Source organism: Chaetura pelagica, unplaced genomic scaffold, assembly GCF_000747805.2.
Source record: "Chaetura pelagica isolate M959 unplaced genomic scaffold, ChaPel_1.0 scaffold630, whole genome shotgun sequence".
NCBI lineage: Eukaryota > Metazoa > Chordata > Aves > Apodiformes > Apodidae > Chaetura > Chaetura pelagica.
Genome location: NW_009951855.1, coordinates 1,390,305 through 1,415,811, shown reverse-complemented (window position 1 = coordinate 1,415,811; position 25,507 = coordinate 1,390,305). Strand labels below are relative to the sequence as shown.

General features: G+C 35.1%; 1 protein-coding gene across 1 annotated transcript in view; it reads left to right on the top strand.

Annotated features, from left to right (window-relative positions):
• Nucleotides 1–25,507, top strand: part of ERC2 (ELKS/RAB6-interacting/CAST family member 2) — a 306,680-nt gene that overhangs the window by 165,761 nt on the left and 115,412 nt on the right. The window contains exons 12-13 of the mRNA XM_009993503.1: nt 3,444–3,455; nt 16,065–16,200. Coding sequence (XP_009991805.1) covers nt 3,444–3,455; nt 16,065–16,200 — 148 coding nt within the window. The remainder of the gene's footprint in view (nt 1–3,443; nt 3,456–16,064; nt 16,201–25,507) is intronic.

The window sequence follows — 25,507 nt, the reverse complement described above, 5'->3', positions numbered from 1 at the left end:
TGGTTAACAGCTTGCTGGGATCCATGTTCACTGTGACACCATCTTTACATTGCAAGATAATTACAACAACATAAATTATCAACATTTTATAAACAAATTCCTGAGTTATAATTTAGAGTATTGCTATGGTATCTTAAATATTTATTATATTCACATCTCAATTTGTTAGCATAACGAGGTGTACAAGTACAAATCAATTTGAGAAGTAAAAAAATGTATAATTAAGTTATAATTTACAAATTCAAATAAGAATTAAGATAATATTAATGTTCTGCTATTTGTCAGAAAGAATGGTAATTCTTTTCATATTAATGTGTCTTTCTTTCCTCAGGACCTATCACACTTCTCAGCTGTATCATTTAAGATTCACACTATTCCTCATATATACAAACATGCTGGTTTGTTTCTTAAATTACTCAATAGATATTAATTTTGCATTTGATACCTTCTTATTATTGGACAACCTATTCCTTCACCTCTAATAATGCTTTTTGATAACTTCCATTACATCTTACATGATTTATTTATACTGAGAACAGATTAAAACTAAATGCAGTATATCCCAGTGTAAAGTCTTTTTAATAAAATTGGCTTGATATTTTTTTTAGTTTACTTGATGAAGGAAATGTGGTGTCATTTTTTGGGCAGAGTTTTTTTTTTTTTTTCTAAATGAAGCTGGGTAAGATAGTGATCAGCTGAAGTGTTAATGTGAAGGGCCTAGCCAAAGTGAGGTAACTGCAGCTGAAAAGGAACTGTCAGAATGGAAAGAGTACATTGTTTAAAGCTTTTATTAATGGTGTTAGAATGAAAAGTGTATTTATGAAATATGCTACAGAGTTTGAATCAGGAAATTAAGTGAAATACAATAGTACAAAATGCATGATTGTGAAGGAAGGACCAGTAAGACTGTCTGCTCTAAATGAAGGATAATCCTTGATACAGTTTAGGAAGAGGTGAATTTGCTTCTAGCAGTGTCATTGTGAGCCATCTAAATAATGAAGCAGACGTCTAAATAATGAGGTGTGAATCTGGTATGTCAGAATAAATGTTTGCAATAAGGATAGGAAGATATTAATGTCATCAAGCTGTAGTGAGACTCCACGTGAAACTCTGCTGTATAATTCTCATCCATCATATTTGCCAAGGTTGAATTGAAACTGGAAACAGGTGCAGAGAGGGTTGGTGGGATAATCAAGGGAAGAGAGTGTTGCTGTTGCAGGAGGAGTCTAAACAACAGTGGTTTGTTTCTCTGGCAAAACAAAGACTTGGTAGGGATGCTGGTTCTCTATAAATATGTGCTGAAGTGAAATAAGTACTGAAGTGAAGGAAGAGTGATTTAAGTAAAAAAGTGTCTTGGCACAGAATACTGTGGATATACATTATCCATTAATAAATACAGGATGTATTGAAAAAGAAAGGAAGAAAAATTTTTCTAATTTTTGGAGGAATGAAGGCTCTGGGAAACAAAGGGAATGAGAAACCCAACTGGTTTTCAGATGCAGCTTGTTAAATTTACTGTCATGATATGACGTGTGCCTGCCTGCAGTTGTGTACACAGGTTCAGTCCTCAGAGTCTTGTGCTCTTACAAGGACAGTGGGCTGCTAGCAACCTGTCTGCATGTCATTTCTCTGTGTTAACTTTACCTCACTTAACATTCCATAAACATCTATGCAAGCACATTGTTTTTATATTGAGGGATTTCTTAGGGATGAGAACTGTAACTGAGTGCTCTCAGAATGCAGGAAACACAGGTATCCAATAGCCTGCATTGTGCCCTTTGGACCAAGTCAGAACAGCTGGGAGAAAAAAAGACACTGTATATGGAGGTGTGTGAAACTGAGGAGGAAAAAGGAGCAAAGAGGCCTGTCACTGGAGGGATCTGACACTGTAAACAACATTCCAGTTGTTCTCTGGAACCTCATTTAATGGGATGATAAATTTCATGCAGGAAAGTAGTTTTTGGAGGAGGAGAACTAGATTAAGAATTACTGTCTCAGGCAGGGCCATATTTAAAAATCCCTTATCAATTGCTTTGAGTGCCCTTACTGGAGAGACCAGGCTGCCTGTCAAGCAGCAAGCTGCAGTTGAGGACACAGTGGTCTTTTAACTTTGCTCATCCCCAGGGACACAGAAAGAGTTTGGGCAAAGATTGATATTAAGAGAGAGAACAAGGCTAGTATGTTACCTACCTCCTTAAAGAGAGCTAGGTATGAAAGGATAAATATTGTAAACCTAATCAGACTGTCACTAGTTTAGGAGTGAAATACTGTAGCTTGGTGGGGAAGAGATAAGAACATAATGTAACTTAGATGGTCAGTCATTTGCTTGATTGAGTGTAGCTTCTCAGCAAAGCTTACAGCAATATGAAAGCTCACTTAAAAATACTATGATAACTCTGAGACAAAAAACACTTTTCTTTTAAAGAAAGTTTGGGTTTTTTTACTGTCCACTTCTCATATGCAGTGGTAAGTTCTGGGTAATAACACTGTTAATGCAGATTTAAGCTCTTGGGCTGTTCAGACTACAGTCAGTTCAGTCAGAATTTGGATTTGAATTGTGATGAAAACAAGTCCACCCAGCACTGACAATTCATAGCATAAATGACAAAACAGCAACATGTGGAATAATTATGTTAAAAAAAAAAAAAAAAGTATTCTTGTGGTTTTAAAAAATTTTTCTTTATTAAGTGAGTGAAAAGCTGTGTACCAGTGCCAGCTTTAAGGAGTAGTCTAGCTGGATGTCAGGCTAGGATTTTTTGGGCCTTACTTAATTGGAAGAGTATGTTGGTGAATTTTTAACAAATAACTTATCAAGCATTGGAGTATTTTCAGTGATAAAGGGTTAACCCTATTCTTCAAACTGAAGAAAACAATTGCTGTCAGCACTAGAAAGGGCTACATTTCTGGGGTGGGAGGGGGCAAATCTCTGTCTTTGAAAATTAGGTATAATGCTTTGTGAACATCTAAATGGTATCCTTGAACCAGCTGCCCAATTTTTTAGTTGGTTTGGCTTTCATGGGGAAGACTTGAGGAATGTGGATTATTAAACATTTGTAGGTTCAAAAGAAGACTTTTGGTATATGATGAGACATTTGAGTGTCAGCAAACACTACCAATATCCACCTAATTTATTTGTTCTGTTAAGTCTGTGTATGCATTTGGATGGTTATAAATATGGATGGTTTTCCACAGTCCACAAATGTCAAGGTGACATTTTACTTTGAACTTTTTGTTTTATTTAGTACAGAAAAAGGTCATATTGCTATAGAAATTTTATTTTACTTCTTGCTTTCTCCTCCCTTTCCTTTTATTTTATTTTAATAAAATTTGCTGTTGGTTGTCATGTTTTTAAAGAACTAATGTGTTCCTCCCTTTATTCTCTTTTGCTGTCTTCCTCCTTATGTTTTTCTCCACACTGCTGCTTTCTTCCCTGCTCGAACCAGCTTGACTTCCAGGTCAGTATTTTCTGCTCTCCTATTTAATTGCTCCTTCCACAGTGAAGGTTTTCATTGATGCTTCATTTATTTGGCCATTTTGATTTCATACTAATAACTTCTACTTGTCTCTTTTTTTGTTGTTGTTTTTGTTTTTATTCTGCTTGTCTCTATTGTGAAGTTTTTGTTCTAGTTTTTTCTAGATCAGAAACTTTACAGCAAGTGAATGCTTTTGTCAAAAGTCTGTAAGAAAAAAATGCTTATTAACAACATATTCAATTTATATGTTGTTTTGTGTGAATGTTTTTTTCTTATTTAAGTTTTATTAACTTTTTATTATCTTTGTTTAGGGACTTCAACAATGGGAATAACTTTTTAGTAGACAGTCCAAACCAGTAGGTAGTGGATGGAACAATAAGATTATACGGAGAGATTTATAGTTTAAGATCAGAAACTGACTTCACTATCATCACTTTTTCTCTTATTGGAAACATGATAGGATGAGTTGGAGGGGTTTGGCTTCTGGTTTAGAAACTTTTTGCTGTTTGTGCTGGCCAGAGTCTGAACCAGCACATAACTGCAAGAGAGATGTACCTGTGTGTCTCTTCTACATGCTGTGTTTGTATATAGCATCCTCTAGTCAGATTCATATTTTGCTTTCTTCTAGGTTTTAGATTAGTTTAGCTAATCCTTGTGTTTGTGCTTGTGCACTGGTTTGCAGTAATCTTATAATCTGATGAAGAATTATGATGATTTGCAGTCTACAGTCAACATAATGTTCTCTTAGTAAGCCCTGAAGTTCATTTTTCTTTCTCATGCTCATGAATTACTGTAAAATGTGTTTTAGTGACGTCTTAAAACACCTTATTGGTATTTTAGAAACTAATAACTTCATATGACTTGGACTACAGATTTGTCTGCTTCTTCCTTTCCCTATTCATTTCACAAGGCAACTTTTAATTATTATTTTTTTTTCTTCCCCATGGCAGATATTTCAGATAGCTCTACACTCTTAAGCTGTTTTTTTAATTATTTTTGTAAGTTGGTGGTTGAAACTTGTGTCCTGTACCAAAGAAACTTTGCTTCCAGCAGAAACAGACCTGGGTTTCAATCGTTATCAATGTAGAAAGAGTTTACTTCTTAAAGGAGGGTGAATGCTGCAAAGCTCTCCCAAGTGGATTTTAGATACCAAAGCTTTGCATCTGCAGATATGGTTTCAGGTATGAGGTTGCCATGCAGCGCATTTGACTAGAATTGTGGCAAAGATCTGATCTGCCTTTATAATGTGTGCAACCTCACAGTTGCAAGTGACAGAGCACTGGAACAGGCTGCTCAGGGAGGTTGTGGAGTCTCCTTCACTGGAGACATTCAAAACCCACCTGGATGCGTTCCTGTGTGATGTACTCTAGGGGACCCTGCTCTGGCAGGGGGGGTTGGACTAGATGATCTTTCGAGGTCCCTTCCAGCTCCTAAGATTCTATGATGATTCTATGATTTTCCAGCGGGAAAATTTTGTTTCTTAAATTTGAGTCTTATTGACCGCAGTAATGAATCAGATGAACAATTTCTTCTTATTGTCTGTCTACTACAAGGACATTTTAATGTGCTTGAATGGATAGTTATGACAGCTGAATTATAAACATTCTTAAACAATTTATTTTCAGAATACATCTTTCTTTCTTCCAGAAATTAATTAAATGCTTCTACTCTGGAATTGGTTATGCTGAAATTGTCTGAATGTGACCACTCTGACATTTCTATCAGAACATACTCAGCATTGATTGAAAATCTAGCCAGAAAGTGCTTAAAGAAAGGTATTATGTGATGAGGTTGTCATTATGGTTGATTTCACAGGAATTCAATGGTTGGTATGCAGAAACATTTGTTTAGCAGTTGAGGTGCAATTTCTGTTATGTTTTATTGACCTAAAAAACAGCTGACCTTGCTGAAGCAGACTGTCCTCATAATCCTGCCAACTTTCATCCCTCGAGTCCTAGATAAGTTGTAGCATATGATTAGTTTATTGTGGGATTTCAGTGAAGTGTTAAGTTTTCACAGCTTCAATCATAATTAAGGTCAAAACTTAATTTAAGATAATGGCCTATTAATTTATTTAATTCCTGCTAATCAATATGTTCTTAGCTGTCATTTTATTAATCCATATTTACATAGGGTTAGAATGATTTGAAAAATGCTGCATCTGTTTTATACCATGACAGGCTGTTGATACTGGTGGCAAACAAGAACATTGAATACATTGGCAAAACTCCACCACAATGTGCATCTGTTTATACAACACAAATTGTTCTGAGCACAAAGATCAGTACAGTAACCTATTTTTTTTTTTCCCTTTATGTTACAGCAGGTTATATACTCCTTGAACTTTTCTGCTTGCAGATAAAGGGGAGATGGATATTTTTTCCGTGTATAATATACTGACCAGTGCTAGAAACTTTCCCACCAGCCTCTGATGCTGCCCTTCCTATTTGTTTCCATGGGAGGTTAGAGCTCAATGAGATGTGTAAGGCAAGGTTTAACAGAGTTTTAAATTTAACTTGCGAGCCTTCCACAGTTTTGTCAAATGTCAGTTTGATGGTTCCAAGGGCAGAGTGATATGTTGTTCAAAGATAATTTCCCTGGAGAAAATGAGATAGTGTAGTAATGAAAACTGAGAGAATCTGTGATATACATTACTCTTTTGAGAGACTGGTTATTCTGAGTGAGAAACATAGTTGTGACATTGGATAACAGGCAGATTGTTGTCATATCTTTCTGTTTTAGTCTGTTTGCTACATATGCAGAACAAACTTTTAAACGTTGTGAACATTTTAATATTTAAACATTTTGAAAGAGATGAAGATTTGAGGTTATTTAGATTTAGGTGATTACATGTGTGGTTTTTGAATTTGTGTAAATTTACATTTAATTTTATTTAAGAAATAGGAAAATATAAAATTTATTTCCTTGGAATTCCACTTTCTTATAAAAAAGAAATAAAACAATAGTATATTACAAAATAAGGAGAAATCATAGTGATAAACAATTAAAATACATAAATGAGTCCCTGGGAGAGGACAATGTGTTATTGTTCATTTTTTGTCCCACTTACTGCTGAACCTGTCTGCTCAGTTCTGTATTTTTTCCTTGCAGTTTCCTTAAAAGGTGTGTAGAAGTAAAAAAAATAAATAAATTTCTGAGGCAACTCTAAGTGGATTATTCACAAAAAGAAAACGATTTTGTAATTTCTCAGTGATGTGGTTTTTTGTTTTTTTTTTCCCTTATTGTTTGGAGCATAAATACTCAATGGAAGTAAATGGATATGCAGCATAAATTACATGAAGAGGAAGGAGCTCTGTTATCTCTGAAAGGAAGGCATCCACTTGGGATTGGGCTGTACCTGACACCACAGTTCTGTGTTGGGAAAGAGAGAACATAAGGAACTGTTACTCCTCCCTTTTCACAGTTACTAATTTCACAACAGAGCAATATTTCTTATGCTTCTCTAGGCCTGATGCTTCCACTAGCTTTCCCCAGGGGCACAATCCAAGGAGGGAATTTCTCTAGCTCTTGAATGTGTGACTAAAGCAGCCACAGAGCAACTCCTCTGGGGAGCTTGGTGACTGTCTAGGTACGATGCTGTCAGGATTCCCTGCGTGCAATGGGAGGGGTGTGTGTATGAAGAATCACTGTGAGATAGAACAGCTTACCCTCAAAAAGCTGTGACTGAAAAGAGACAGGGGAACTAAATTTAGGAATTGGGCTGTTGGTGGAACCACTTCTTCTGCTTGCATTTTTTCCTTCCAGAATGCAGGAGCAACTTGCATGGACAATGTGATTGGGACTGGATTGAAATGCTCCAGTCAGAATTTATAAAAATCATACAAAGTGTACCTGATTTGTTTGAAGGTCTGAAGAGGTTACTGCAAAAGCATGGAAAGTGTGATTTATATACTGAATTATAATGGCTGGATTGATCCTGAGAACTGCTAGGTTGAGCCAGGAGTTGCAGTCAAAATATGTAATTTAGAAGGAAGTTGCAATGAAACATGAAGTCCAGCAGAGGAGGTTTGGTCCCTGTGGCTGTCAGGCTAAGCTGGGCATGCTGTGGAGCCACTAGATGCAGAGCACAGCTGGACGGAGTCAGGAGTTGGTGGTGTTTTAAAGGTTTTTCCTTTTTAAAGGAAAAGAATAAAATAGAAGAAAGCTTACCTGGACAACAGCTGGAAAGGACCTGATGAAGCAGGAGCAAGACTACAGCTCCTGGGTGTGCACATATTAGCAACAAACTGTTTCCAGTTACTGGTTACAGTTAACACTAATGGTATAAATTAATAAAATAGCTGATCAAGCAATTGCCGTATTAAATCAGATCAAATATCCTTCTCATCTAGTGTCTTGTCATCAGCAGTATGTATTTTTTTTTTTTTTTTAAAGAACAACATCAGAAGAAAATGCAAACAACCCTTGGTGTGTGAGAGAGATGTGTGACAGATGAGTCTTCTGGTACAGATTTCACACATGTTCATATAAAATGTCAGCCAGTAGGAATGTGCTGAGAAAGACAGTAGTGCAATGTACTGCATTGGAGTTTCAGTGGTTGCAGTGCAGATATGTGTTGAAACCAAGTGATACGAACCATAATTTGGAACAGGATTTTAGGAGGTCTTTTTCATTCATGCACTATCCTCATTTCTAGCCTCTCTCTAGGGCTTTGGAGGGAATGGTGTCAGACTAAACACTTCTTAAAAAAAAAAAGGATTTTGGAAAACTTCCCAGATTGTGTGTTAGGTAAATCCTTCCTCCCACAATTTTGTCATTGAGGTGAGAAATGTTTCAGTGACTTTTGTGACACTCACTTTATTCTTAGTAGGCAGGGTTCTTGGTTCTCTTAAAGCAACAATATCTTTTTGTGGTGCATTTGGAAGCAAAAGAGTTGTCACACTGAAGGACCATCACAATCTGAGTGTTAAGAAATATTAAACCAGGCTTAAAAATTTGAAATACTGAGATTTAAAGGGAGGAAAAACTAATAAGAAAAAGAGGATCATTTGCATTTGTGGACATACATATATATTTAAACCCAGTAGTAGAATCACCTTGTCTTTTTTTTTGAGAATTGTAGATCTGTGTGGACTGCAAGGTTGCTCCTTTGAGTGAAATTGGAATAGCTATATAATGCATTGGTAAGAGGAACTCAGGATGTAATTAAAACATTGAATATACTAAAATTAATTTATCTTACCTAGTAATTCTGGGCATTTCACTTTACTACAAAAATTGAGGAGTTATTTTTTTCTTAGGAAGTTTTCATTCAAAACACTTTACTCACGTGCCTATATAGTGGTCTGTATTAATCTCTGACCTTTTTATGTTGGTCTGCCAAATTTTCACATTAAAAGCAGAAAGATACACACATTCAAAAGAAGTAGTAAAAAGTTTTTGTTTTTTTTTTTTTTTTATGACACAATGGCTTTGCACTAGAGAATGGAACTGACTTATGCCAATGTTATACTTCAGTTCCAGAAGAATCACTAAGAGCCATGTCTTCTTGAAGGCAGACAATTATCTGACCACTTATATTCTCAGAATTTGGGTGCATTGTATAGTGTTATCAAATGAAATAATTACTCTGGAGGGGTTAACATATTAGTAGTGGTAAATTCCTTAATTATAGCTTTGGAACATTCTTAGACTCCATTTTACATATGTTCCTTGTTTTGTGGGAGGAATATGTTGTATTAGTGGTCTCTGCCATTTTTTATTAGGGCATAAAGCTAGATGAGTGATTTGGTCTGAATTGTATGAGCAATCTAGCTTCTGAGCATCACCTGCTTCACTAAAAAGAGAGTCAGTGATTTTTATCCATTTATTTTAGAGCTCAGCACTGCTGGACATGCTGGTTGCATCATTGTAATTTAACTTCTTAATTGTTGTGATATTTCCTTTAGGTTTTGCATCTAAGTTATTCTTTTATTTTTTTTACCATAATGACAATTTTATTAGTTAACAAAAAGAAAATAAGAAAGATTAAGAATAAGAATCCCCCCTCTCAAGTTTTAAAAGACATTTATGATTCTGATAATTTTTTAGGTTACGGAATCTGGATTAAAAAGGCAAAACAAAACATGAAAGTTGTTTTTCAAATGCAAATGACAGCATAGGAAGATACTACTTAGTACTTTATTAGAATATCATAAATCTTAGAATGCCTAAGTATGACTTATGAAACAAATTTAGCAGTCAAGCATGAAACTTTCATCTAAAAAATTGATGGTTATTTGAGGTATGTTGTGTTTTCTTTGTCGTATCAAAATTTCAGCCTGTCATGGTTGTAGGGTTTCTTATCATGACAGTACGTATTTTCCCCAGGCAAACCCATCTGTGGGTTGTAAGTGAATGAACAGTGTCCTTGCACGTTTGTGTCAGGAATGTGTCAGTCAGTAACCCTCTTGTGATTGCAGTTTACTGGAGTCCAACCCATCTTTGTTTTTCAGGTTTATAGATTGGTAGTGGCAAATCCCCATTTGTAGTCATGGAAAATGTCAGAAACAATGCCTAATGTTGTGCATATCCTAATGAAAATTATATCTTACGGATTTCAATGGGGCTGGATCTGAATTTTAATGAATTGCCCTTATGCTTTTGTTTCAGTTTTGACTCAATAAATCAAATGAGAACCTATTTTTAAGACAGTGAGAGCAACTGTTGGAAATATTTCTACTGAGTCTTACTGCAGTAATGTGTTTCAGAATGGACTTTCACATGGACAGGATTTACAGGATCAGGTCTTCTGCATGACTAGCTACTGAGATCCAGAGTGCTTAGTAAAATGCTAAGATTAATTTTATCGCCCACATACGTTAATTGTTTGTAAAGGTTTGGGCTCTTTATAAAGGAGAAAGAGATGACATGTTAAAGAAAAAATCAAGTAATGATGGTAATATTCTACCCAGTGCATGCCTAGAATAATAGATGAAGATGTTTAACTGTTTAAAGTGTGTACTGGATTAAACTTTAAGATGTTTTTTTGAGACTTTCTTATTTTATAGAAATTACTTGGTTTGACTACATTTTTATATTTCATATTTCCCCCCAAAAAAACATTCTTTGCTAAGTTTATTGCACTGCATTTTTATTTTTTTATTTTTATTTTTATAATTCATTGAGGAGTACAGGTTCCTAGTGTACTGGAGAATTTTTTTATTGACTTTCAGATAGCTCATCCCATTTTAATGTTGTTTTTTGAGATGAAAATTAGAGACATTCCTCTAGAAAATGTTACAGATTTTGCTCTGGGGGGTAATTTGCATGTCTGCATTTTTTGGATTCTTTGAGAGGAAAAAAAAAAAATCTTTATGAAACAAACTAAAGGCTAAACTGAGCATGTAACACTTATTTTTGGCTTAGATTACCGTCCTTTTGGCCAAGGTACCCAGGTGGCTAATTAAAGCAGGAATTCAATGAAATAGTGTTATTTTCTATAACTATCAGAGATGAAAGCATTGAAATTTAGACAACAGTTACTCCTGTGAAATGAAATCTGAAAGATACATGTATGCAGAAACTAAATCTTAATAATTGTCTTGAAAAGTTGGACTGAAGGAATTAAATGTACTGTAGTTAGAACAATTTGCTATTCCAGAAGAGCAAGAAAAAAAACCCAGAAATGAACATGGTGAAATGTACTTATTACAGTCAGTGATAGTCACACTGGCAAGAACCGATGTCTATTTCTTACAAAGACATTTCAAATGAAAACCGGAACAGAGTGAACAGGGTAATTGATGTAAGGGCATCGTGTAGTTTGTAGAGCAAGATTAAGGGGCTCTAGGTTCTTTGGTTCAGACTTCATAGGAGAAAAAGCCACAGGGCTGTTAAGGAGGTTTTTTTTGTCTTTTCCCTTTACCTGTCTTGTTTGGGTCTATAACGTTCTAAACATACTTAATGTTTAGCAGTCATACTTGAGTGGTTCTTCAGTATTAGAAATCTGAGTTGCTGCAGTTGTATTGATTCTTGTGGTGATGGGCTCAAGGCTGTTTTTCTGAAAAAGCTGGATGCTGAGATAAAGAGGTACAGGCATTGCTGAGGTTTAGATACCTGATCTCAAGTCTAGTGTCTAGTTGAGATGGAAATTAATGGCTGTACAGCATTCTGCTTGTTGAGAAAGATTATTGGAAATTATCCCAGATCAGGCGGATTTAGGAATAATGGGGAATTACAACTAGCTGATTTTTACTGGTGTAGCATAGCTGCAGGTTTAAAAAAGTTCATAAACTCAGTTTAATGCACAGTAAAGTAGTTTCTAGAGACATATGTTATTATATGTCATCTTTTTATCTTCATCAGGAATGAGAGAAATTCTAATGTACTAGAAGAATCAAATGTTATTTGGAATATTTTCTTATATAAGGTGTTCTTCATCTCTTTATTAAATTCCTGTATTCCAGTTTTCTAGTACTTATATGGCATGGGTGTTTGCTGGATATTGCTCCTCTTTATTGAATAATCAAATGAGTTGGAATGTGCCCATGAAGTCCTTCAGTTTGTAACTGTGGAACAGAACAGAACTTGTTTATTTATTTATTTCTATTTAAGATGTGCTCACATTCTAGCTCCAAATTGAAGGTGACTTAGCTTGACTCTAAATTGGTTTTGTTTGTTTGTGGTTTTTGTTGTTGTTTTGGTTTTTTTGTCCATAGATGAAGCTGCTAGATATTTTATGACAAGAGCAGACTGGCTATAACCATAGGAATGCAAACAAATTTAAATTTGTTATCTGAAAAACTGTCATTAACCAGACATTTTAATGTTTGGCCAAGCTTAGGAACTGTGTAAAGTGTTAGTCATCCACACTGCTTTTTAGACTGCATTTTAGACTGCTTTTTTCCTTCTTAAATGTTATGAGCTCAGATCATAATTTCTGTAAGCCAAAAGGGGCATTGGTACCGTGGTGTTGGTGTCTTCTGGGCTTGAGTGCTTTAGAACTAGTTTGAAGACTGTTTTTTGAGGTATGTGAAGTTTGTAAAATTACAAATTCTGTAACAATTACTGTTCTATAATAATTAGTTTGAGATGACCATATAATGATTCTAAAGAATTTAGCTCACTCTAAGATAATAGGGACCCAACTTCAAAATGAACTATAACAATGTGGAAACTCAGAAAGCTGTGGATTTCATCTTGCTGCTTTGAGGCAGTTACACCATCAACCAAAGAATACTTTTGCATACGTTTTAGTACCAGAATATCATTACCTGTTACAGTTTACATTTCAGATTTTGAAGACACATATCTTAAACAGTAGTGTTTGATTTATTTTATTCTGTCTAATGAATTTTGTGATCTTAGAACTTTAAATTGAGACAGTGTAGCAGAACACATGAAACTTATTCCTCATGATAAAGAATAATGTAGACTCAACTGTATACATCAGCATAGCTACTACTAAACTATCTGGATATTTTATATCCTGTATGGTAAAGACCTCTGGTATTTTCTGCTGACTGTGTGCTGTTCCCAGTTAGTGTGCATAATTTTTATTTCTAATCTTTGTTTTATTCAAAAGCTTTTTAGGAACAGAGCCATGTGAAAAAATACCAGAGTGAGAGTACTTGAAAAATATACTGGATCAAGGATTATATTTCATATATTTGTTTCAGAAAAGATAATAATAATTAATAATAATAGTGAGGAATATGTTCTTGTATTTATTTCCTCTATTGAACTCCTCCTGTACCTTTAATGCAGCAACTACTCAGCTGGGCTTTTTAGCTGCAGCATTTTCTTTTCATTTCCGTAGGCATGTAGTCAGTGGTGGAAGAAAGAGAGGCTACGACACAGCTTTCTTTTATTTCCTTCTCTTCAAGATTTTGCATATCACAGGCACCAGATGTTTTGCTTCGCTGCTTTACCATATTCTACTTTTCAGTGTGGCGTTAGACGGAAACTGAAATGGGAAGTTGTGAGGGGGAAGGGTGATGAAAGAAGCAGTTAGCATTGGCATAAAATTGAACTTCTTACAGAGATTAAATATAAATTAATTTATCATTTACTCAGCATTAAATTGGAAACCATTTTATATTTTAGCAGCACAAAGTAGTATTACACTGGCAAAATTTCTGCTGAATGCTACATTTATATATGAAGTTCTGAAAGTATTTTTTCTGATATTCATTTTGGTTTCATGCTGATTAGGTCTGTGCTTACAATTATGCAGCATGAAAGAACTGATCTTCATTTGGGGTTGCACAGAGCATCTCATGTATATTTGAATACTTGATATAGCAAGACAAAGGGCATCACTCTAAAGGAACATAAGTGAAAAATAGATCAATGGCTAAACCCAATGTATTCCTGAAGACCTAGAAACAAGTTTAAAGTGGAACATGTAATTTCTGGTTGTTTTTCTATTAATCTGTTGGTGTAACTTAGACATTTCGCTGCTGATTTTAGCACAGTCATATTGCTTGCTTATTACTGGTTACCTGTGGCAGAATGTCTTGGTTTTCAGACATTTAACCTCTTTTATGAATCTGATAAAATACTATGATTTATTCTATACTCCTAGGTCTATTTTGATAGGTCTCATGTAGGCAGGCTTCTTCTCAGCATTCTCTTGTGTACTGTCTGTTCTCAAGTCAGCTTAACTTTGGATTTAAATATGATGTCAGAAATCTACAAAGAGGCAGCTGGAGTGCTGTACTGGTGACGTCTTTAAGCTGAGGAAAAAGGTGTTGTTTCTTAGGAATTTTGTCTTTTTGCTAAAGGTCTTTCTTATGGGGAGAGAGCCTTAGGTGTATAATTTATCACAACTGTATCTGGGTGCTATAAAAGATGTTTGAGAATATTTAAGGAAGGTACGGGCTAAGGGCTCAAAGTCTCTAGCATTACAAAATGCTAACTCCTAACCAGTTTCTTCAACCTGGAGAAGCTCAGCTGTTCATCTTTCAGACACTGTTTTGTGTAATATTAAAATGATTGTACTAAACTTAAGTAAAATTTAAAAGGATGGCTTTGGAGTTTTTTTCTGAAACTGGTCTATTTTCTGGAAGCAACATCTTGTTGGGGATTCTTTTAGCTTCACGATATGTACAGTATTCATGAATTTTATTTCTAGCATTAAAAATAATATAAAAGAAAAATGCTGTAAACAGATAATGAGGCTAATCTATCTGTTTGCTCCTTAACAAGATGATGCAAGCTTGAACACAATGATAAATTGTGGATAAATCTCCTTTTCAAATACTTTAAAAATGTATCTCAGAGGTGGATGTAAATTATTTTTAAAAATGAAGATTTTGATTTTACTTAGTTGTATCCAGTTTTATTTTTCTAGGCAAGTTGAAGTCACATTTTAATAACAGATTAATGTTTCTGTACTGTATCTACAACCTTGTATATGAAGTGCCTCCTAAGAATTTTAATAGCATGGCACATTTTTTTGTTTAGAGATTCATTGTTAATTTTTCGGTATAAATAAGTACTGAAAAAACAGTGTTAGGACAAATAAACCGGTGACACAACTAAATATAAAACGACCTAGTTTCTTTAGCTTAATAAAATTGATGCAAGAAATGTATTCTGTAACTTTTTTCTTTCTCACTGAAAGTTCTAAATCAAGGGAGACATTTTCAGTGATCCTTTTGGGCATTGAATAATATTCTCTTAATTTGCCAAAATAGGATTAGTGAGTAGATCTCATTAGGAATTTGCACATGACTTTATTTTTATATAGATAAAAGGGAGCAAATTCCTTAAAGTCAAAGAAAGTTGGAAAAATAAGAACTAAGGAACCAAGCAGGTAGAAAGCATTAGAGCAAGGATATTTTTTCCATGCCTGCCAGGCAAAATTAGTTTGCCTTCTTTCTTAAAAGGATGTATGCTAAGTATCAGAAAAGAAGATCCACAGCAAAAGATAAACAGTGAAACAATTTTTTAAAAAAAACTTGGATATTGTCTTAACAGAAAATATATGTAAGAGTTGTAAAGATGGATTCATTTTCATTAGAAGTTTTAAGTCTATCTGTTGATAAAATTTTGAAGAAAGAAGTGTAATTGTTCTAAAAAGATAGAAATGTAATGTTTTTGTTATGTACAAAGTATTTGTAAAGGCATCTTTATTCTTCATGGCATCTTTATGACCTGACCTTCTACCCCATCACACTTTAATCCTCAGAAATGTTGTATTTATAGTTCAGGTTTTCAAAATTAGAATTTCCACAACATTCATTACTCATCACCTTCACCTCTTACTTCCTTTGAAACTAATGCTACTTAAAGCACTCATTAAAATTGTTCCCAAACTCACTTGTGTGTAAAGATTGTTGAATAACCTTCCTCTGCTACAGCAGTTTTTCCACATAGCTCTTAGAACATGTATGAATATTTGAGAGCAAATGATAAAAAAAAAATCTCGTAGGCTGCAGTAATTGCTTTACCCTTGTATAATCTAATGGTGTTAAAACTATTTTGTTATGCCATCTTGAAAGCAAGATGAAGTTTTATTGCTTATATCTGATGTTTGGAATACATGTATGTCTTTGAGAATTGATATCTTGTCATATTCACCAGTTAATTTATAGAGAAGTGGTTGCAGTCATTAACACTGATGCATATGTATACAATTCTTAGACATATGAAGGACCAAAACAAGAAGGTTGCCAACCTGAAGCACAATCAACAAATGGAGAAAAAGAAGAATGCACAGTTGTTGGAAGAAGTTCGTAGGCGAGAAGACAACATGACTGACAACTCTCAACACTTACAAGTGAGTTTATGTTTCAGTTCTGTTTCACTCTGCGTCTTCCAGGTTGTGCATGTGTAATGAATCTCTTCCCACAAAAAGCTGATGGCTCGGGGAGTGCAATTTTCTATCAGCAGGGATATAATAATCTGGTTGCATAATCAGATAATTTAATGAGTGTGATTTGATCTCTGTTAATTAGTAGTGGATTAAAAGGTTGAGAATGTGTTGTCCAACAGGGTAATGGTGAATTCAGAATCATCACCAAAGATAATATTTATCTTATGTACTTAGATGTAACATAGAGGAGCACTGGAGACAGCTATAGCTGTCTCATCTGACAGATGTCTTATAATCATTACTGCACAGTTACTACATCAGCAACTTTTTTCTTAGAGCTGGAAAGAAAAGGTTCTCTTATCTTTTTTATTTAAGATAGACTTTGAACTTTGAACCTAGGATAATTTTTACAGTTTTTAAGTTACTGAGTTCAGGTATTGAGATTTGAAGGTTAATTAGCTGATCTGGTTGAATAGTACATTACACGCTAGGGGATTTGTATTAAAGACCGCAACACGTCTGATGCTTGACTTAAAAATCATACTCTGAGATCTGACCAAGAAGAAACACTGAGAAGTATTGATGTCTGTCAATGACATCCATGTCTCCATACTCAGTGTTTATAGGCAAGTCTAATTTACACTGCAAAATATGAATATTGCCTTGATCTGCTTAATATAATAGATTTCTGGAAAAATTCTAAGAGTTGGAATTTAAGCCTCACATGCTGCTTCTGCCTATCAGTAGGTGCTCTGCATTTCCAACTCTACCTCCCTTAGCTGCAAGGACAACAAGAGGGAGTGAGTGCTGGTTGTCAGTGCTGCTGACATGCTGGGACAGCTAATCCTGCCTCCCCTGACATAAGCAAAGCAGGCAATCAGCTGCTTCCAGCAGTTTGCTGCCATAACAAGTTTCCTGTGTCTAAAACTTTCCCTCATTTCCTTGGCTTATTTCTTCCCATGCCTTTCTTAATGTCGAGCAGTGTGTCCATGCAGGGCTGGATGTGTTCTCTCTTTGCAGTTTGCTGCTTTAGTGAATTAGACTCGTTGTCACTGCATCAATGAGAGGAGGCAAATCCACCTGGGTGAAAATAATTTGATTGGCTTTATAGATTGTGCCATAAAAAACCTGAAGATATGCAGTTGCAAATAGAAGTTTGACTCCACAGCACTTTGATGTTTCAAGTAAATCCGTAAGGAAACAAAGTGATTGGAGAGGAATGGAAAAAAGCAGCCAAACCTGAACGTCTGGCAGCTTTTCCTTCCCCAGCAAATTAAGATACGGAGTTGTATTGGTTTAGCAGGTACCATTTCACTTCTTCAAGAAACCCTTTCCAAAATGGGCTTGATAGCCTGTGTCCTTGAGCAATTGGCTCTTTAATAAGATTAAAGAAGATGGGGAGCTTTCTTTTTCCCCTGTACTTCTTGTGAGCTAAAGGAATTGTTACTATCTGTGGAAGTTCCTTAGGGTTTCCTTTAGAAAATGAATCACAAAATTCATAGTTCCAGTAAAAGGACATAATATTACTTCTACAGGTAACAGAAACATGTCCCTGCCTCATAGACTGGGAGCTTGAGGTTTCCCTATCATAACAGCATTCAGAGATTTTTCAGTTGTTCTATATGAATACTAGAATGAGCCCTGCAGGTGAACAGAGTTTGACATTAAGTAGTGGAGGTTTCAAGACTCTAATGTGCTTTTATCCTGCTGGTAGGAGACTACTTTGGTTTAAAGTTTTTCTCTATTATGTTGTTTTTATGTGTGTAAGCTAGATACAAATATTAGATGTGAGCATCAAGTCATGTTTTTATATGAGTCTCGTAAGTAGGTAGTTGAGGGGTTAAAAAGCCAAATGAACTCTAGAGCTTACAGTGAATTAGCCTTGGTACACAAAGGAAATTTTTTCATAGGATCTGTTTGGAAAAAAACCCCAAACAACAACAACCTGCTCTGTGGAGTTGTTTAAAGTGCGAGTATTTCTTAACGTGAAAGGTTTTTCTTTTAAGAAAAATTGAATGAGCACTGATTGATGCAGTTGTGATTTTTACTGGCTTGTATGGCTTGTCATTTCAGAGTGATTTTGGTTTGAGCCTTTTGTACCTGGTCACATAAAACTATTTAATATATTTGCCATGAGATATTTACTCCTGTAATATTTAGGTACAAAGGCCTGGGTGCAGGGATGGAGCACACCTGCTTTCCACAGCTCTGAGTATGCAGTTACATTTGTGAGTGTTCTAGATCTGAACTTATTTTTCCATGTGTGCAAAAAGACACGTATAATGCAGTAGGTAATGGGTAATTTTCTTTCCTATCAAACCCAAGGATATCATACATTCCCTAGGAAGAAATGTATAATCTGAAGTTCTAGTGATGTGAACATGTATAGAACTTGAATTGGGATATAAGAGTTGACTAAATGAATAATCTGAAAGAGTAGAATACTTGATCACTCTTGGTATTAATTTTCAGTTTACAAATAATATATTGAGTTATAAAATGTTTTAATGGTAGTGATATAAGGATTTGTTTGAGGTAGGATTTGTGGAGAGAGATATGATCCAAGAAAAATTATGTACTTCGAAAAACAAGTTTCTGGGAGTACTATAAATTTGCTAATTAAAAACAAAATTGATAGTTCAACAAATACTGAAATAGCATCTTAGTAAACTATAATGGTCTAACTATCTCTTCTTGGTATTCTTTATAATACCTTCTACTATGTTTATAAGCACTCCTAGCACATAATACTTGTGTTTATATCATGCTTGTTACATTTGTGGATAATGTATTGAGCTGTTAAAGCACATACTAAAATTCTCTGGCCTGATGTAATGATTGTATTTGTTGGCTAGCTGTGATGTGCTAGGTGTGATAAGCTCAGCTGAGAATTGAAGAGCAATTAGCCTGGTCAAATTACATTCTTTCCAGCCAAGACTCAATCCCTTTTGCAGAAGTACTGGAAAAGATGTAATAAGAAGGCTAGTATAATAGTCCATGGATCATTCAGGGAGTCATTCAGGGAAATCTGAAAGCAATCAGTTACAGTGCCATCCAGTTTGTACAGCTCACATAGAGGCTGAAGCTCTACCTCTTCTACTTTCTGGTAGGTTTAAAGAAGTTCAGAAGTCTGAAGTTTCCTTGAAGCTTCAGTAATCTGTATTAGCTCCTGAGGCTTGTAAAATCATGTATATTCGTGACACTTTTCACTATATTTCTAGATAAAAGCCTCTTAAAGGTTGTTCATATCCTAGCATCAGTGCTTGCAGGTCAAGTTTGAGTCTCTGATGGCTCCATCTTGCAGCACTCTGGGGCAACTGCTGTGATGGAGAGTGTCCTGGGATGCCTGTGGAGGGAATTCACTTTGGTCTTCTTCAGCTATCAACAATAATTGTGAGTGATGCTTCAGGTGTGGTTTTAGGGGGTTATTTGGATCACTGTAAAATTGGAAACATCAGGGAACCAGACTTCAGATTAATTCTTGAGAATGCAGAATAGTTGTGAGGTTTTCTGCTTTTTCCTTCCACAAATCAAGGGCAGACCTCTGAAAATCTTGCCAAATGTGATGGTCATATATTACATAAAGCACCAAAGCAAGAGAGCTGGCCCTTGAACACTTTGTCATGAAACTTTTTGAGAACGGTGTATCTAACATGCCTTCATTTTTCTCTTTTTTGTCTGTCTCAAAAAGACAAGCCTTTTGAGAAATGCTGAGCTAAGAAATATCAGGTATGACAGGCATGATGTCAAAGTTGTGCATAAGTCCTCAAGTCTCTTTGCAGGATCTCAAAATGTTATAGAAGCAAGATGTTTATTTCCTGAGATGCATTTTTCGTGATTCTTGTATGGAGCATGTTTGTTCCAGTAACACTGGAAAGGAAACATTTGCATAACATTGAGAACTTGAGTAGGTTTGGTTTTGATTCTGACTTTCAAACCTGCTGCAATAACATCATAGTCCTTTCTTTTCTCTAGAGTAAACAATAAGTATATGCATGTAATAATATTCCCCAATGTCTCATGACACAGCCTCAAAGGAATTAAAGGTATGCCTTTGATTATACTTTTCATAAATGTTAAATATCAATCTAATAACTGAATTGGACCTTATGGGATCATACCTGTACTTAGTTCAGAGACACTTATTTGTGGAAACTTTAAGCAGGCGGTTGGACACACACGTGTCAGAAGAGAGGTGCAGGGATGAGCCTGAAAACAAAGTTAAGAAGTTTAATACCCTATGCTGCTCTAGTGTGTCTTTGACTCTCCTAATGTTTTACATGCTTGGGTTATTTGCCACAATTCTCTTTTAGGTAGCGTGAATTTTCTTTGAGCAGAAATTCACATGCTGACAAAAGATATTTCACTTAAAAAAACTTTTTTTGAGTGAGACAATGTGTAGTTCTCATTGATTTCAGCCGCTTGATCAATGATCTTAAGTGTGAAGTGCTGTGAAAGACTGTACACACATTTTTCCAGTTGTCAATATCTCACTTTTTTAAACAGAGGCAAGATTTCCAGTTTTTAATTGTTCTGTATTGGCTGGAGATTCGGTCTTAGGTAATGACTCAAACATAATGAGGAGAAAGTCCTATTAAAAGAGATAGAAAAACTGAGTAGTTAGTATTACTGGTGTCTGATTCTTGCCATGTGAGTATCTGTGGTATCTCACTCACTAAAAATAGCTCCCAAGAGATTTCACAGCTAGTCAGCATGAATCCTTAAACTTGGATTGGTTTCTTTATTTTTCACTCTGTGCTGCAGCATCTAGTTTTTATCTTCATAATATGTCTAGAAATACCAAATGTACTGAAGACATAGCACATTGCCACATGTTATGTCTGTCTCTTTTAAAATAAAATAGAAGCATGGTCTAAACAAGAGGTATACCTGGCATTAATTGATTCTAATTTTTCTCTTTATGTTGTGTATTTCCTACTGCATTGTCTTAAAAATTTTGAAATGACAATATTAATAAAAAGAGGAAGTCTTGCAAATAAGAATGAACAGAGCAGTGTAATCAGCTCAGAGACAGAGGCAGCAGTTGTGACTGTTATGGAAACAGGCACTAGGGTATGCAGCTGACATAAGGCAGGAGATAATTTGTTGTGTGAACACACATCTTTGTGTTTATTTGTGCTGAAATACACATGTAGTGAGAAAACTCAACCTTCTAAGATGTTAAAATAATGACTTACTGTATTAAAAGTGAATTCCAGTTTAAGGATGCATCTGAGCATGGACCAATACCTGTCTGGAAGTGAGAGTGAGAATTCCAAGTACTTAAGGAGATTGTGTAAGTTTCTGTCTTCAGAAGGCTGGCCATTTTGTGGGGGAAGATGGAGACAAGATTGGGATTTTGTCTTTTACACTGTTCCTCTCTGGTTTCCCCAAAGTGCCAGCTCTGATGAGTAGAATTGCTCCCTGCTCCACTCAGCTGTGGGCAGAGGATAAGGAGAAACAGGTGACGGCTCTTGAATTGCCTTTCTCAATGTTCTGAGCAATCAGAACACATAGGTGAGATATATTGGAGATAGACTTTTGGAAATACATGCAGAGGCAAAAGAAACATACAGCCTGCAATGCTTGTGAAGATATTACCTCTTGCTAAGATACCTGTTATCAGATACAAATATTTTGAAACAGAAGCTGAATTCTTTGCAAGTCTGTAAGAGTCAGCTGCAACAAGCCTTTCAGTCTTTGTGTAAGTTAATAAAGAATCATAATGTTTTGAAACCAGTTCAGTGACAAATTCAGAAGATGGGGTAAACTACAGCTAGACTGAAGTTCTCCCTTTAAAGTTCCCATGGGCTTTAGATAGAAAGTTATTTTTATTATAGCTGTTGTGAGTTAAAAACTTATTTTACCAGAGCTTTTCTTCAATGCAAGCAGAAGCTTAATGATGCACCTGACATTTAAGATCAAAGGCTGTGATGGTCTTGTGCTGTAGAAGTCCTATTTATTATTGTAGCCCGTGCAGGAATATTTTAACCAACAAGCTTATTTTAAAAAATTCATGATACTGTAAGTTTTTTACAGGATACATGTGTTCAAGCTGTTGCAAATACTTTTATACAAGTGATTTGATTCCAAATGCAAGTGAGGTATTTCTGGCTAGGTTCTCCATATATAGTCTATTATTTTAATGAACTAACATGCAAAAAATGTAAGTCAATATTCTATACTAGTTTTCTGCAACACATCTACAGAATGCTCTTCAATTTATTGCTTGAAAGCTAAAATATGTTCTTTTATCCTCCTGTTTTTAGACTGTAGGTTCCTTGGTGACTTTAAAGTTTTGTGTTTGAGTGGTTAAGTGGAAGTTTCGTCGATTTGTAAGAAAATTAGTGTTTGTGTTTTACCCTTATAAAGCAAGTGTTATGTACTAGCAAATGGAGAACCTAGCACAGTAGATTACACAATTGTGTGCATTAGTTTCATGGGTACTTCCTTTGGCTTTTTTCTGCTTCTCTAATTATAGCTGGATTTTGCTAGGATAGATTATAGCTAATAACAGTAACCTCAAAAATGTCCAGTCTTCAGCAAAATGTATAGCTTATTCTAAGTTTCACACAGTTCAGGGGGAACTTTTTCTTGTGAATATCTAGGAAAAAGACAGGAATTGCATTTTCTTAAAGCAGTAATTTTCATGTAGCTGAACATAGTTTTTTTAATAGACATGTTGAAAAAGTAAGACTCAACAAAGCTGTCTTTTCTGTGATGCATTGATAACTGTTCAATAAACAATATCTTTGAGTGGAGACTCAAGCAGTGGGTAATATAAATGAATAGTGCTTTATATTAAATAAATTATCACCAGTTTAGAAGTACATATGTATAAAAATCAGACTAATCAATTCAAACACACATAAAGGGGTTTGGAACTTGTTGATCTTTAAGGTACCTTCCAACCTAAACTGTTCTATGATTCTGTGAAGACTATTGAAGGCACAGCTAGTGCACTTATCTTCAGATTTATAACATAAATATAATTTACATTGTAAACATGGATGGACATTGAGGAATTTTCCTTCCTTGGCCTGTGGAAGTTCCAGAAGTTGTGGATAAATTCCATATGTATTGCTGAAACATGTGTTGAACTTCAGCCAGTAGTTTAAGATTATGTTGAAGAAAATATTTCTAAAAGGTTTCAGATGAAGAAAAGTATTTGAGAGTCTACAGAGGGCAGGAAGGTTGATTGGTAGGTCTGAGGATCAATACCAGAAGTGTTTTTTTTCTTTGGGGATTTACTTTGACATTTGTTTTCATTGTGCACTGTAATCCCCAGAAGCCAAAACTACTCTTGTTATAAAACGTCCCTATAGACAATCTGTGAAAATCTCACTTGAAGATCAGTTTCTACCAGACTCACAGTCTCTTAAATCTTTTTTCCATTGTCATAATTGGTAGGCTGACAGAAGTGACTCAGTGCTCTGTGCTGTGTTGTTCTAACCAGCTATAATAATAAAAAGTTTAGTGGGTAAGACATGAACAGTACACTTGCATGATATGAGTATATATAAAATAGCATTAATATTATTCTTAGAACTATCCCAACTTATTACTTTTGGATTTTTAAGCAAGTGCACAGTATTATAGAACATATATAATTATTAATGCAACACTTGCACTATTAGAAGGACTTACAGAGCATCCCCTGTCAAGAAGTCTTGGTACTGACTCTCTTGTCTTTCTGTTTCTACAATAAGGTCAGAAACAATGTTTTTCAGTGTTGTCTAAGTAATGTTAATTCACTGTCTTCGGTCCCCAGAATAAAATCAGGACATCTTGATAGGGAAACAAAGTGAAATTTTATATTCTAACATAATTATTTAGAAACCTGACAAGTATTTTTAGTTAAATTATTTCTACTATGTGCTTTAATAAGTGCCTTGTTAGTTGAAAAGGACATATATGGCAAGGCACTGGAAGAAAAAGATTGTGTTGGAAAAAACAAAACTGCAACAATAGGAAGCAGGAAAAATTTGCTGCGGTACACCTTTTTTTCTCCCCTTCAATATTTATGTAATAACTCACACATGTGGGACTCCTGTAGTCTCCAGGGGGCAATCACATTCAACATGCATCAAAAGAAATTGTTCAGTTAAACCAACTCTCCCTACCCAGCAATAATTACCACAGGTTTACACTGAGATATAGTTGCAAAAGGTTAGTCAGTAGGGCATCTGCAAATCAAGTCATATGTCAACTCTACATCAATAACCTCATTATAATAGATGTTAGTATTTCAGCACATGACTGTCCAATACAACATTCCATATATAGTTCATTTTTAACTTCTACATTGACTTATAGCTTGTCTAATATTTTACTAACTTATGTATTTAAACACTATGTTACATAAATTATAATCAATGACAAAAACAATGATTTAGATTGAAATTCTGCAATGTGAAGTTGCAATAAAATGTCTGACCCTATTTGTGTAGCTGTCTTCAGTATAAGATGAATATAGGAGGTTTAACCCTGTAATATAACAACAGTGTAATGGAAATTTGTGTTAGCGTAGATTTTTTCATGTGTAGGTGTTATTTAACAATGTTATCTACACTTTTTTTTCATTTTCAGTTTTCACAAATTAAAGCTGTTTTCCTGTAAATATACTAACAAAAGTAATCATACTCTAGTATACAACTGTTTAGCTAAATTCTCTGCAAACAGTATCTTTATATACTTTGTTATAGTCAAAACTTATCCATGGGTTTTTGTTGAAAGCTGGAGAGGATGGATGAAAATATAAAAAGGTTTAAGAAAAACCTTGTTGTAGTCTACCTCAGGCTCAGATTTCTAGCTAGTTTCATAGTTTTATCGTGTTATATTTGCCTGTTTGTAACCAGTGCTGCTTGGTGCTGCTGTCAGCTACCCTCCCTAGATCATTCTTAATAGCATGCAAGTGTGTTACCAGTACATCTGGTCAGTAAGAAAGGTTCTGCATGAGGTAAGCCTAAGTAGAATTATTTTGGTTGGTTGCTAATACTCCAGATTTATACCACTTATTTCTCATTACAAGTGTTCTGTAATAGCCTTACACACTATTACTTACAGACTACCTTGTGTTACAGGCTGGAAAGAGAAGGGAGGTGAAGGTGCTTCTTTACATCATCCTGTCTAGAACGTTTCTACCTTGGAAAGTTTCCTAAAATTCTTCATTATAGATGCATCTTTGCTTTGAGAAGCTTTCAAGTGATAGATTTCATTAGAAGATATTGGGACCAAATTTCATTGTTCTACTTTTCTAATCCCTCTTCCT